Below are 14,443 nucleotides of genomic sequence, written 5' to 3' on the forward strand. Positions count from 1 at the left end.
GGTCCAGAGGGTCTGCATTGGGACAAATGCCATTAGTGACTGGGAAGGGGGGAGGAAAGAGAGAGAGAGTGCTAAGTGTGCCAAAGTTATTTTAAGGGCGGGGATAGTGGATAAGGACCATGGCAGAAGGGGGACGGGATGGGATGGGGGCAAGGACCACGGCAGACTGAGAACCTACAAAAGGATCTTGTGGGGGGGAAAAAAAAAAAAAAAAAAGAGCAAATGGGCAAAGTGGCAGGTAAAATTCAAATGTTGGTACGTAAAAGTAGTGCACATGGGGAAAAGCTACCCAAAATATCCACAGGCAATGATGGGTTCTACATAAACTTGTACCACGCAGGAAGCATCTTGGAGTCACTGAGGATGGTTCATTACAAATATCAGCTCAGTGGCAAATAGATGTTAGGGATTAAGAAGGAAATTGGAAAAAAAACAAGTCCCTTTATAAATCTATGGTGTGTCCACACCTCAAACACTGTGTGCAGTTCTGGTCCCCAGACCTCAAAAAAAGGTGAAAGAAGAATTAAAGAGTCTACAAAAGAGAAAAAAAAACTAGTCAAGGATGATCGGGAACATGGAAGGGCTTCCATCCAAGGGCAGACTAAATAGGCTAAGACTTTTCAAGCCTAGAAGACAAAGACACTTGAGCAGGAAGATGATAGAGGATATGAAAATATTAAAATGACACAGTGAAAGTAAACAGAGATTTTAATGTCTCCTACTTCTAGTATTTTGAGACTGCAAAATGAAACTATTAAGTAGTTAGTTTAAAACTAACAAGAGGAAGGTTATTTTAAAACAGTGTTAATTAACTGTGTGGGGGAAGGGAGGGGAATTCATTGCCACAAGATGTTGTAGGGGCTGTTTGACTTGGTTCAAAAAAAGGGAAGTGAGCAGATGCTTGGACGAGACAGTCTGAACACAGTCGCTAGAGGGGAAGGCCCCGAATTGGAGTTTCCTGAAAAAAAACACCCCAAACCCACAACTCTAAATGCTGGGAGCTTCCACCATCCTGTTCCAGGTTCAGGACATGGCCTGTTCAGCCTTCCTCTTGGCATCCACCTTCTGCTGCTCCAAGGGATGGGATACTGAACTAGAGGCACCTATGGTCTGATCCAATAAATGACCGTTCCTTTGGCTTACTGACCCCCACTTCGCCAGCACAGCAGTTGTGGTCGCATCCCACCCCAGCTCCATTTTCACCTGTATCTGTTCTTGTGTCCACTGGTCGAGATTCACAGACTTGACCCTGGAAATGTGAACTCCTAGGTTGCGATGGATCCCAGCACAGCGGATACAAATGAACACTCCGATATTCCAGGATGCCCATCGTGGCCCTATAAAAAAAGAGAGACAAAGATGGTACCATAGACTCTGGCAATGCTCAGCCTGCAACCACCCTGAGCCAGCTCTTATGGGAGAAACTTGGGATTGACCATTTTGTATTTCCAACTCAAATGGAGGTCGGGATTACAAACACCAGCAGGTTTTGTAAAGAGATCGAATCCTTATGAGTAGGCAACAAGGGTTGCGTTCATTCCCACCTCCAGTTTGGGCTATTGGCATATAAAGGGAGAAGCCAAACACACGTGAAAGGGCAGCAACCCCATGGCACTAAAACAAGACCCTTTTACTTCCCCTCTCCCCACTCCCTGAATAATACAGGGGCAATCAGTGTGCAGTCAGCAGGTCTTGCCAGGCCAGACCTGCATTGCAATCAAGTTTCAAAGCCTTGATTTAGGACAGAGGGAGATACAGAGTCACTGCTATGGGCAGCACGCTCTGAAGAACTGGATTTCCATATCAAACTAGGCCAAACGCTACTGCTTGAGGATGAGTAGCATCTAGTGTTTGATCCACCTGACCCCAAGACAAAGCACAATGTGTGCACCTCACTTTTGAGAAGAGCCATGAAGTTGGCTACACGCAAGATGACCATGCTGCAAAGATTACGGAGAATGGAGGAAGGTAGCAAGGACATTCAGAACCCCTCCATATCCCCATAGCCTGACTGATTAAGATGGCAATTCATACAGCAAACAGGAACCCTGGCTAGGATCCCGATGGAGGGAAGAGACGTTGGTTTTAGACGCTTTTGGATTAGGTACCATTAGCATGCAGCTTTTGACAGACAGGAGAGCTCCAAGGTGCTGAAGGAGGGAGGGCATGCTGGGACACAAACGGAGAGAGGTTTACATGGTTTACGTCACTCATGGCACACACGGCTCTTGCCGAAGGAAACGGATGCATCGCCAAGTGCCAAGACCACTCCGGAGACGGCGCCTCGGAGCCACCAGGTGGCGCTCGCACGCTGCTCTCAACCGGACTCAGAATTAGCACCCCAAAAACAACTCGACTACCCGCGTTCGAGCTAGACCAGATCAGAACAGCTTTGGCAATGTTCTTACCTTGCTGAGCATCAGGCTTGTTTCTGGAGAGCTGGCTCTTTTCTCAAAAGGTCCAAGCTCTGAATATTTAGCCTGGCTGGGCCTTTACGTAGCTGGTTTGCAAACTGCAACGGCATGCAAACAAGTATAAGTAGCACAATATCAGGCCTAAGCGGTCATTGTTCTGGCCTTTGAACTGTGCTGCAGTAGGTTGAAGGATTAAGTAAATACCAGCACATTGAATTATGCCTACTGAGAGAGACAGAGGCTATAGGTAGATAATAAAGAGAGAAGCTGTGGCCTTGTGGCAAGCATCTATTTTGCCAGCGGGTGTGCAAGGCCAGAAAGGTTTGTCATTTAAAACCTGTCCCCCGCGCCGGCATGCTGTTGTTCCTTAGTCTTTCCTTGGAGGATGGCACCGTCTGCTTGTTTTTCCTCTTTATTTCAAGCAAGGCCATTTGAAAGACAGTCCCAGATGTACACAAGGCGCGTGCATCTACTCAGCAGCAGCAAGTTGTCGCAGGAGAGCTTGCTCGCCGCCCTGCATCAAAATGATGGGCATGTTACGCCAAGGCAGTTGCTTGCTTAAGAAGCTTGCAAAAGTATTATTCCCCGAGATGCAGAGCTGTTGTGCAAGACGGGGTGGAAGATGCTTTGCCATGCACCTGACTATATGAATGCTCAGAGGACAGATTTTTGTATTAAAATACCTCCTCGCTAATCTTCAAATAGCCACAGCCAATTCCCGAACTTGGAGAACCAGGTTGCCTTTAGTTCTTTGAAGCAGTTTCTCTTTGGAGTTAAAGACAGATAAGACAGCGAGGATGCTTTCTTTGGTTCTCCATGAGCAAACACCCCTTCCATCAAGTGCCATTTTAAGTTGTGCTGTCAACCAGAATACGCTGCCCTGGCATTCGGCTTCAAGCCCTAGTATGCTATACCAGCCTCAGTCTTTCCATTGCAACTTCAACGGGTGGGTTTGTGCGAACGTATCTGGAGCAGTGAGACATGGGGCACCACAATGCCATACCCTTCTTCCCCCAGCTGTCAACCCCTATTAGAAAGGCAGCAATGGGAAGTACGTTGCAGTACTTCCCACAACAGGCCAATGCTTTCCAAACACACAGTTCCTGCCCCGAAGAGGAGTTTTAGTCGAGCAAACAGTACGCCATTAGGCAAGAGGCTTTGCTTCAATAGGACATCTGTTCAGGGACGGGGTCATCAGCTTCCTTGTCTCTAGTTCAGAAGCCAGGACCTGAAAGCTCAGTGATGGATCCAGAAGCTAACCAGAGAAGGAGGCCCACCATGCAGAAGATGGTCCTTCTCCCCTTTAAGGGCAATCGGGGTTCACAGCCCACAGCATTCCCGTTTTCTGGCCTTCCTGTAGCTTTGCATATGCACTGCTGACAGCAAAGACATCACAAGTAGTTAAGAGTTGCATCTGTCAGAGGGCACTGGGTTTTTTTTCTCCCCACCTGTGCAGTGCCTTTGCCGGCATTATGGAGTCTAGTCCCGCTTCAAGGACATCAAGATGGAAGTTGAGTCAGCATCGCCACAGCTCTCAGCTTCCTTGCTACCAGAAGCAGCCTCTGAGATGGACCGTCTTGGTGATCGTAGTTGAGCATCAGGAATCTTTATTGGATTGTCCCCAACCCAACAACAAGGGGCACGGAAGTATTCCTTGGTGAAGATAAAGCCTGCTTTGCAGCATCTAGTAGTTCATGAGCATGCCCTACAACACACCCTCAAAGCTCACGGAGGAAAGGCCACAGCCTCTTGGCAGGAGGCAAGCGCTCGGTCTCAAAACACAAGCAGGGAGGTAAGCAGCTTTCCAAAGTCTGCGGTAAAGCCAGGAAGAACCGAGAAACCTTGACTTCCACTTTCCAGTCTTCAAGCAGAGCAATCCTTAGAGGCAGTTGTCTAGATTACTCATTTTCAACAATACCTACAGGGCAGGAGACTTCATGTTCCCAACCCTAACAGATCCTAGAAATCATTTAGGGTTAAAGTCAATGCTAGGTTTAGGCTATATTTGGTGTTTGTAGGATCAAAAGAATGAATGGTGCACCAGACCCTACTTCAGGAGCCATAGTAATCAGCTTGCTAGGCAGGTTCGTGTAGTGCTATTTAAAACCATTGCAAGAAAGCTTGCAGAATTTTTTTTTTTTGTGATTTCTTAGGTGGTCTAAACAAGAGCGATCATCTCTGAACCAAGAGTTTTAGAGTTTTGCATTTCTTATTTAAAACTATTTACCTTTCTACTCACAATGATAATAGAGTACTTTCACAGGCAGCATGTCTTCAGTGCTCCATGCATCTCTTGTCATTTTAATATTTCATTTACAAGGGAGGACAAGAAGCTGCAAGGACAAAGTAATAAAGTGACAGGTGTCTGCCACCCTGTTTTGGAAATCTGAGCTTGGGGAAAACCTGGCTGTAACATCCACAGCCCTGAGATTTCATTTTGCATTAGCCGAAAATGCTTTCTGCTAATGGAGGTCTTCTAAAAATTAATATGTAAGCCATCAAAACCCTGCAAGCTGCCAATGCTGGTTTGGCACCAACAGATGCTATCCTTCAAGCCAACAGAAGGGTTCTCTCTGATCTTCGCCACAATGAAGAGGATCCGAGAAGAAAGCGAGGTAAAGAGAAGCGCGTGAAGTCAAGAGTCCCAAGGGACAAGCTACAAAAAAAATAAAATAAAATAAAATAAAATAAAATAAATGGAGGCAAGTAGAAATACCAGACTGTGTTTTAGATACAAAACCAATGTTTTGATTGACACATTATTAGGAAGAACTGACACTCCAACTGTGGTGACAGTCAGAAGTATGTACCTAAAATACTGCATCATAAATCCCTATTACATCTCTACTGCAATCCTGTGGGAGCGTGCACATTCGGGATCCACAGCCCAACCCTTATTCTTCATTGTGTCAAGTAGTAGCTGCTCAAAACTTCATGCACTAAGCCAGGGTGATGTGAACTCCTCAAAGAGGAACAAAATACCATTGCACTCCTTGGGTGCATCTCCATGAGTGGGAATGTGCATTTCCCCGGGGACAAACAGTGGCAGCAGCACATCTTGTGCCGCCGCTACTTGTCTCCAGGGAATGCCTGTGCCATGCGCGCTCTAGCAGCACGTCGTACGTTCTGGCGGCACGCTGCCTCGGGTGGGGTAGGGGAGGCTGGGGCCAGCAACCGTGATGATCCCAGCAGCCTTACCTGGAGTCCAGGAGCTGCAGCAGGAAGTCTGGCCGGCAGCCGGAGCATGGCTCCAGTCGGCCAGGCTCCAGTTTTGGGTGATGCACGCTGCTGCCACGGGTGCTGTCCTGCTTTTAGGCATGTTTTTTTTTTTAATTCCAGGATCTACCGGGGTAAAAAAAAAAAACCCCAACACCTCCACGCTGCAAAGTAGCAGCACGGGGGAATGTCTGCATGTGCAGCATGCGGTGCTGCACACCGCACGCCTGCACTCATCTGGACACACTCCTTGAGGGTAAAATAAATGTGTTGAGACAAATGGCACACTGGAAGACCTGCCTGCCTACAGGGTAGTGATGCGCCGACACAGCAAGGGTCAAGGTAGTGGAAATAGAGGAACTATATAAATAAAGCATTAATGATGGGCAGAACACAAGTACCAGCCTGTCAATGGCAACACGAGGGTGGCTTAAAAACTTGCACAGCTGAAGCCATGCAGCAAGCTACTACGCTGCCAGGGTCCATTTGAGTCTCACAGGCCTTCTCAACCAATACGGAGCATGGAAGGATGTAGAGGACTTCTTTAGGACTGCCCTGGTGTTAGCAAAATGGAGACTGCCTGTTCAGAACAGGCAACCCTGGGCCAGAGGCTGGGTATTTGAAATCAGCAAAACATCAGCCCTCCACCCTTCCTCACTGCTCCTCCAGCTGCAGCAGTAGCTATTCTTTAAAATGTTATTGAAGTGCTGCTAGCATTTCTAATTTCTGTGCCTGCCCAGCCCTGCAGACCTTGGGGACCAAGTTTAGCCTATTAATGTAAATCTGAGCAAGCTGCAGTACTTCCCTGTGCAATTTTTAGTGCAGTTTTTTCCTTTTACAGAATCATGGGATCCAAAAAACAGGAAGTTACTTGTCTGAAAGTCTAACCCAGAACATCATCTTGCACCATGTTACTTCCACTCTTTAGTCAAGCTACACAGTCTGTATTTCAAGTATACTGCTTCCTGCACTCAATTAGGTATACCAAAATCCTCACTATGTGAGCAGGCACGGGCAACACTGCAGGAAGGATTCAGGATCTAGAAAATTTAAAGCTTTTGGAAAATTATACAAGGAAAATCGAGGCTAAAACTATGCTGAAATTCAGAGTTACAGCCAGAGGGGAACAAGGCAAGCAGAGGATTTGCTGAATTATGAACAGAGGCAAGAGGTACTCAACCTTGTGAAGGAACACTATTTTGGTGGCAAGACACAGCTTTTAAAGCTGGAGAGAAGAGCAGCATCCTACCCCTAAGGGGGTTGGTTAGCACAGCTTGCAGAACTGATGCAAAGTGCTGCCTTCTCTTGCAGCCCTTATTACACCAGCAATGCACAGAGTATCTGAGTGGATGATGGGCTGGAGGCTTAGGCCCTACATCTGTGCCACCCCTGGCCTCCCAGAAGCAGTTTGACTTACCGCAAAACCCTTTTGCTCTGTGATTGTGATACATGTCCGACTCAAATGATTGAAAAAACAAAACAGGAAGAAAAGCAGCTCTCGTGTATAATTCAAGCAGACCATAAAACAGTCAAAAAACCCAACCCTTTAACAACTCTGTAAGAATAGCTCCATCCAAGTTGGCAGAATCACAGCCATCGGGCTTCTTCAAAGGCTTCAAGAGCTAAATAAAAAAGTTGGCTGCGCCAATTGCTCGTATTAGGCAAGCAAGCCTGATGCCATCAGAGGTGGAGTTAGTGTTCACAGAAGCAAAGGGCCCAGCACTGCTACACCTGCCTCTAATCGCATCTCAGCAAAGACGCGTCTTCTCTACACCCCGGCCAGAGAGGGTGAAAACATGGTGTTATGTTGAGCAGGGATAGGAAGCCGAATGCACACCGAGAGCCCAGGAGGCCTGGATCCAACCTCTTCTCCTTGGTGCAGCATCTCCAGAAACATTCTTGACCTGGGGATATGTCCCTACAAAAAAACAGGGAGCTCAAAGGCATGTCTCCAGTTTATTTAGCTACCCAGCTGGTGCCAGCATGAGTGGAAAAAAGACAATTGCTGAGAAGGACCTAAATAAGCTAAAGTTTACCAAATCAGAACAGATTTGAACCCTTAATCCGTAAGGAGGGAACATGAAGCCTGTAATCTCTAGAACAGGGGACAGCAACCCCCAGCACGCGTGCCAGAGTGTGGCACACGAAGGCATTTAGCTTGGCACATGTGCTTGGGAAGGGAAGGGGCTAGGGCTGGGGCTGCACCGCTACAATCAGGATCAGGCCCCCCATGGCTCCTCTGCTTTCCGCCCCGAGGCGCACGTGCACCTGCTAGCAATGAGCCAGGCTGGGGCTCTGCAATCCTCAGTATGGGGCTTGCAGCCCCCAGGCTATCTGCCGTGGCTGGCCCAAGCTCTGGGAAGGCCCCTGCTGCCCGCCACAGCCCCTGGGCTGCTCACAGCAGGCAGTGGGGAGGCTGCAAACCCCTGCACTGAGGTCTGCAGAGCCCTGGCCCAGCTCACAGCTGGCAGGAGGCGCACGTGCACCTCTGGGCGAACGGCTCCCCTGCCGTCCACCCCTGGCACGCCAGCATCTTACGAGGTGAGGCTGTGGGGTTGGTAGCACTCCATCCAAAAACACTGCCGACCTCTGTTCTGGAACTATTCAGTCTCTTGTCTCCAGCAAAATACCATGCTGCAAGCTAATGGTTTTACCTGTTTAAGGATTTAGTATCTCAGTTTCAAGTGTCCTCAGTCTCTTCAATAAAAGGAGACTAACTAGGAACAAGAACTGCCTGCATTTAGAAGCCATCTGGATAAAAATACGAAAAGAGTCACATATGTCCTCAGCTGGTTAAATCTCATTCTATTGCTTTATCATTTGCTACAGAGAGCAAACTGCATGTGGAGTGGAGTTTCCTTTAAAAAAAAATCCCTAGGAGGATTCACTCCCCACCATCCATTCAGCACTTGCATAAGGAGCTGGAGCCAAAATGCAAAGTTCCCTCTAATGACCCTGCTGAAGGCTTTTATGAATAAGCAGAAATTGGCTCTAAAGCCACTGCCTTTTTCATTCTTTCTTTTTGAGAAGGGGGATGGGACTATGGATGCTTTCCTAGGGCAGGAAGGAGAGTGTTTAGCTATTCAAGTCCTAATGAAATAATCTCAGTGAAAACAATTGTTCAACTTGCAGGCTCCCTGCCTGTAATTATTTCAGCAAAAGCTCAGCTGGAACAGTAGGCACGTTTCCTCTTGGACCAATTAATCAATACCAACATTACTGCATGTGCTGGTGTCCGACATACTGTAAGAATTTCCTTAATGCATGTAAGAGGAGGGATGCAGAAGAGGGAACTTTTGCAGGGATGGGATGGTCCCAGCATGAAGACATCCATATCCCCTAGCATAAAGGGTTACTACTAGCCAGCTGGAGCACTTCCAGTGAACCGAAGCTGAACAGCTCCGTTGTTCAGCCAGCCAACGAGGCAACGTATCCCTAAATAGAGTCCGATGCTGCCCTTTGACTAGGGAAGTCTGTTCTGGAAACAGATATTAAGATAACTTACTGGAATCCCCTCCCTTCATAGGAACCAGTGAGTTTGGCAAGACATGTTACACAACACTGCTTCCTCTCGGGTCCCACGGGCAGCATGCGTGGTCACGCAAACAGCATTACACTGATATGGCAGCAGAAGGTTTCAGCATTTGCCCCACGGACCTTGAATTCTGTTAGCGATCTATGAGGACAGTCATGTTCTCCACGCTTCATGGTGAGAGAGAGTTAGCTATGTGCCAAATGCAACTCTCAAAACTCAGCTGTCAACATTAGACCCAACATGTTTGGAGTCCCTAGTAGCCCTTTGGATACCGGGGATGCAAGGCATGTTGTGAACAGCAGTGAGTTCAAGCAATAGTGCTTCCTCTGCCTCCCCTGCAAGAAATACAAAATAAAAATCCAGAAAACTGGAAATATTCTTAGCAGCAAGCACAACCCCAGCTGCTCCATCCTCTCTCTTATGAGAGAAGTATGAATTAGCTGCTGCAAGGGGAGGCCAAAGCAGAAGAATCACAGCTAGCGAGGGGTAAGCCAAGGTTACCTTAGAAGTGTACAGGAAGCTGGTCACGACACCTAGAAAGGCAACTTTTACAAATAACTTCATAAAAGGGAAGGGGAAGAAAAGAAAAAAAAAGGGAAGCTGAACTTTAGAATTGCAAAACTATCCATAAGATTTAACATAACATATGGAGCCTGTGCCCACCCTTAGCAAGAACTAATGAGATTTTGATCAACTACCAGAGGAAATTGGCCCAGGCGCACAGCATTTGGGAACTCTGCCACCAGCCAACTAAGTGAGGAATGATGACTTTTTATTAGCAGCTTACATTTAAAGAGTGTTATTCCTGGTGTGGTCCACCCTCATGATCAAATATGCAGCAGGCACCACTCTGCACACGACTTTGTGCCTAACAAGGTTGAATCTGAAGTCCAAGGCAAATGCCCATTTTCTCTCTTCTACAATAGCTTAGTTGATCTTTTAAGTACAATGAAAAAAAATAGGAGTCAAATGCACAGTTGGTGCAAACCTCAGTTTTGGGGGAAGCTACACCAAGGCACTGTTTGTCCCATCAACCCCAAAACTAGGGAACAAGATGACAAGGAAGTGTTTAAAATGATGCCAGGCAAGCATGTTGCAACCAAACCACATTCTAGGCACTTTTACTTGGCCTTAAGAGTGGAGCTCCAAGACTTGTCCTTCTTTAAGGAAAAGAAGGGCTGGGAAGAGCAGAGAGGGGCCTCCTTGCTGTTTAGAGTACTAAGAGACGAAGATGTGTTGCGTAGGACAAGGAGCCCTATGCAAGCCAAGGTTGCAAGGCAGGTGCAGCAGTGGGATTCGGGGGAAAGCAACTAGATCAAATTACCAATATTACAAGTGGCAATGCAAGCTAGAATGGGATGGTCAAGTCTCATGCCTCCGAAGAATACGTTATTTGCTCTAGAAGTCAGCGAGGAGCTCTTTTTCCACTGTACAGATGGCCACGTGCTCCAGATACTTGAAACATCCAGAGGCTGCCTGTCCGACTTCATGGACCGGTGCCACCAAGATGTTAGACGATGCTAACGTAGTAATGATAGCTTCTTTACTTTGGACAAGCCTGCAACACAGCACCCTTGGACTTGTCTCCAAAAGCAGCGATGGTCCTTTTCCAGGAACTTGTTACCAATTCCAGGACTGTAGTGGTACTGACTGGAACCAAGATTCACGCTGCTGTTTTGACTGGGGCAAAAGCCTGAAGTCTGGACTCAATTCTCGTTTCACCGAGGAAAAATCTCCCGTGTGTGGGGCATTCACAGATGGTTTGGGCTGGAAGGGATCTTGTGAGATCATTGGGTCCAGCCCCCCTGCTCTGGGCAGGAAAGACGGCTGCGGTCAAACCACCCCAGCAAGGTGCGTGTCCAACATCTACAGTTCATAAGAGTCCAATATAATCTTATTTCCAAAATCTGTCATATGCCCTGGTGCCTAAGATTTGCTCAAATACAAAACAATGGATTCATTTTGCTGCTATTCCCACCCTAGAGCATCTGGGCTCAGAGATGCTATTAAATTATTGCTTATTATTAGGATTAACTGGGAGCACTGGCTTACAAAGAGATGAGAAGCTGGAAACTTCACGCTTCACCAGGAACTGCATGCCAACCCACAGAGTTAACTGTATGTACCCTACAAAAATGCACGATGCAAACTCAACGGAAGCTGACCAAATCGCAGGGGCTGCTCTTGCAGACGAGTGCTGCTACCAGAACATGACTCGCTCTGTAAAATAAAGCAGGAGTAACCTCTCCATTAAAGCACGAGTTACATGTTGGGCACTGAGAACAGCCTATAGTGGTGCGTCTTATTCTGGAGTTCTGGCTGTGGTATGTGCAGGATGGGGGAAAGGAGATCACTTGCTAAAGACAAACACTCCAGCGTGGTAGTCCTTAGAAAGCCCGCACCTGAAGAAAAACACCATATTTTCTTGCATACAACATGCCCCACAGTAGGACATACACACCTTGCATCCAAAAGGCAGAATAAAGAAAAAAAATGATGTTTCCTTGTAGTAAGTAACTGAGCAGGAGCAGCTGGGGAGCTCACGTTTCCTCATATACATAAGGAATACATATTTCCTCATGTATAATATGCTCTCTCATTTCCAGCAGCTGGGTTTTGGGGGAAAGTATGCAAAAATATGCAAGAACATACAGTAATTTCTTCAAACAGGCATGCCTCTGGGCTTCAAAGAAAACCAGGTCAGACATACCTCTGGAAGCCGCAATATTTTTCCAAGTTAAAAAAAAAACCCCAAAAAGCCCACACTAAATCATGTTTGCAGGTGTAAACTGAACAGCTGGTTGAAAGTCACTCTTGTGCCTTTAGTAACAAGGCATTATTCTGCCACAAACACATGCAAGAACACCTTTCTCCTGGCTTTTTCCTCCTTCATTCATTGCACTCACTCCCGTTTTATGTACAGCTCAGCTCCCACCTCCTCTCTTCTCCGGACAGCGGAGATGCCAAGCAATAGTTCCACAGTTTCTTAAGGACAATTGCAAATACAGCCAGGAAGTTCCCTCCTCAAGATGCCTATGCACAGCCATGGCCAGAAAGTATCATTTGGCATAGCCGAGGGCCACTTAAGTATCTAGAACCGATATTGTTGTTAAGTCACGAAACACATTCCAGTCACTAACAGTGAAAGCCGCAGGGGCCGACAACTAGAAAGGGGGAAGAAATACTAGAAGTTGAGTCTAGAGATGCGTTGCTCTCCAATACAGATGCACCAGAAGAGATTTCCAAGTTTTAGACCTAGAGAAGCTATATATCTGCACCCAGAGAGTGGTGGTGGACAGGTCATTTTCGACCTGGAGGGATGTGGGCAGTGGGGTCCCCCAGGGCTCGGTCCTTGGACCTGGACTGTTCAACATCTTCATCAGCAACTTGGACGAGGGGGTAAAAAGCACCCTGTTCAAATTTGCTGATGACACTAAGATGTGGGGGGATGTGGGCACGCTAGAAGGGAGGGGACAGGCTGCAACTAGATCTGGACAGGTTACGGGGTGGGTGGATGAGAATAGGATGGGATTCAATACAGATAAGTGCAAGGTGCTGCAACTAGGAAGGAACAACCTGTACCGTAACTACAGGCTGGGGAACTCCCTTCTCATCAGTGTAGAGGCAGAAAAGGATCTTGGAGTCATTGTTGATGCCAAGATGAACATGGGCCAAGATGAACAGTGTGGGGATGCAGTCAGGAAGGCCAACCGTACCTTGCTGTGCATCCACAGATGCATCTTGAGCAGGTCCAAGGGGGTGATCCTCCCCCTCTACGCGACACTGGTCAGGCCACAGCTGGAGTACTGCGTCCAGGTCTGGGCGCCGCACTTCAGGAGGGACGTGGTCAGCATCAAGAGGGTGCAGAGGAGGGCCACTCGCATGGTCAGGGGGCAGTAGTGCAGACCCTACGAGGAGAGGCGACGGGACCTGAACCTGGTCAGCCTCCACAAGAGGAGGAGGAGGTGGGACCTGGTAGCCATCTATAAACTTACCAGGGGGACCAGTGGGGAATGGGAGAGACCCTGCTCCCTCGAGCACTACCGGGAGTAACTAGGAATAATGGACCCAAGTTGACTGAGAGTAGATTCAGGTCGGGCGGCTAGGATCTTCACAGTCAGGGCAGCTAGGATCTGGAACTAACTTCTAAGGGAAGTAGTGCTTGCTCCTACCCTGGGGGTCTTCATAAGGAGGCTAGAACGAGGGGGTGAAAAGCACCTTGCTGAGGTCATTTGACCCCAGCATCCTTTCCTGCCATGGCAGGGGGTTGGACTTGATGGTCTGCTCAGGCCCCTTCCAACCCTACCAACTATGAAACTATATTTAGTGGTGAAGCTGGATTTAGCTCTGCTCAGGCATTTCAGATCCTGCATTTCCCTTTATTCGCCAGCTGGAAAGTTTCTTCTCGTTAAATATGTTTGCACTCGACATTACATGCTGCTGTCTAGCGCAGCTGTCTGATGCACCTCTCTAGGGTTGCTGGGGGGGTATTTGGAAGTACCCCACTTCCTGGCAAGCATTTTTAAAGCAGTCTGCAAGTTCATGGCTGGGACTTCCCGTGGGTGGTTGGCAAAATTGAGTAAAATGGTTTTTCCTTCTGCTGTTATCTGAAGGGAGCAAGACAGGGCTCTGACGCAGCCAATTCTGAACAGTATCTCGCATGAGACATGCCTCTCCCCTTTCCTTGAACTCAAATCCCTTTGTGGGGTCAAAAGGAGGGAGGAGAGCAGAACCACATCCACCACTGCCATTAAGTTTTCTTCCTTATCCACCTTGAAGCATTATCTCCATTAACTTTCATCATGAAGGCAGTTCCAGGTCTCGTCCACATCACAGGCCTAGGGACAGACCCCACTTGACCACACCCCCTTCTATTTTCCTGACCTCCTCCTTGCTCCTAGCCACCCCCAACCTCTTGCCCCCTCCTTTTCTGGATCAAGAGACTTCTTCCTCTGGCTAGGCACTGAAAGGGCCTAGGAGAAAGCCCCTGCTCTCTCATCTGGTGCCCGGTAACAGAGCTGGAGGAATGACTGGAGCCAAGTCCTGCTTTCATCGATAGCGATGTTGGAGCAGCACACGAGCAGGTTACTCAACGTGCAGGTACTGCAAGGGGAATAGTACATGCTCAGTGCACAGGAATTAGCTACCAAACCTTTAAGCGTGCACTACAGGGAGATTTTCAGAGACTTAATTTGGCATATTTAAAGACCATTTGGGTGAGGGAGGGGGTGTAATTCAGACAGAAAGGAGAACCAGGCTGTCCAGGGTTATTCTGGAT

The 14,443-nt window shown here is 47.7% G+C and overlaps 1 protein-coding gene across 2 annotated transcripts in view; it reads right to left on the reverse strand.

Moving 5' to 3' along the window:
* SMAP2 (small ArfGAP2) overlaps positions 1 to 14,443 on the reverse strand; it is a 32,770-nt gene that overhangs the window by 10,214 nt on the left and 8,113 nt on the right. For both annotated transcript variants that reach the window (XM_090057942.1, XM_090057943.1), the window contains one exon: positions 1,204 to 1,337. In XM_090057942.1, coding sequence (XP_089914068.1) covers positions 1,204 to 1,337 — 134 coding nt within the window. The remainder of the gene's footprint in view (positions 1 to 1,203; positions 1,338 to 14,443) is intronic.

The sequence above is a fragment of the Crocodylus siamensis genome, chromosome 7 (genome assembly GCF_052110815.1).
Source record: "Crocodylus siamensis isolate JL-2025a chromosome 7, ASM5211081v1, whole genome shotgun sequence".
Taxonomy (NCBI): Eukaryota; Metazoa; Chordata; order Crocodylia; family Crocodylidae; genus Crocodylus; species Crocodylus siamensis.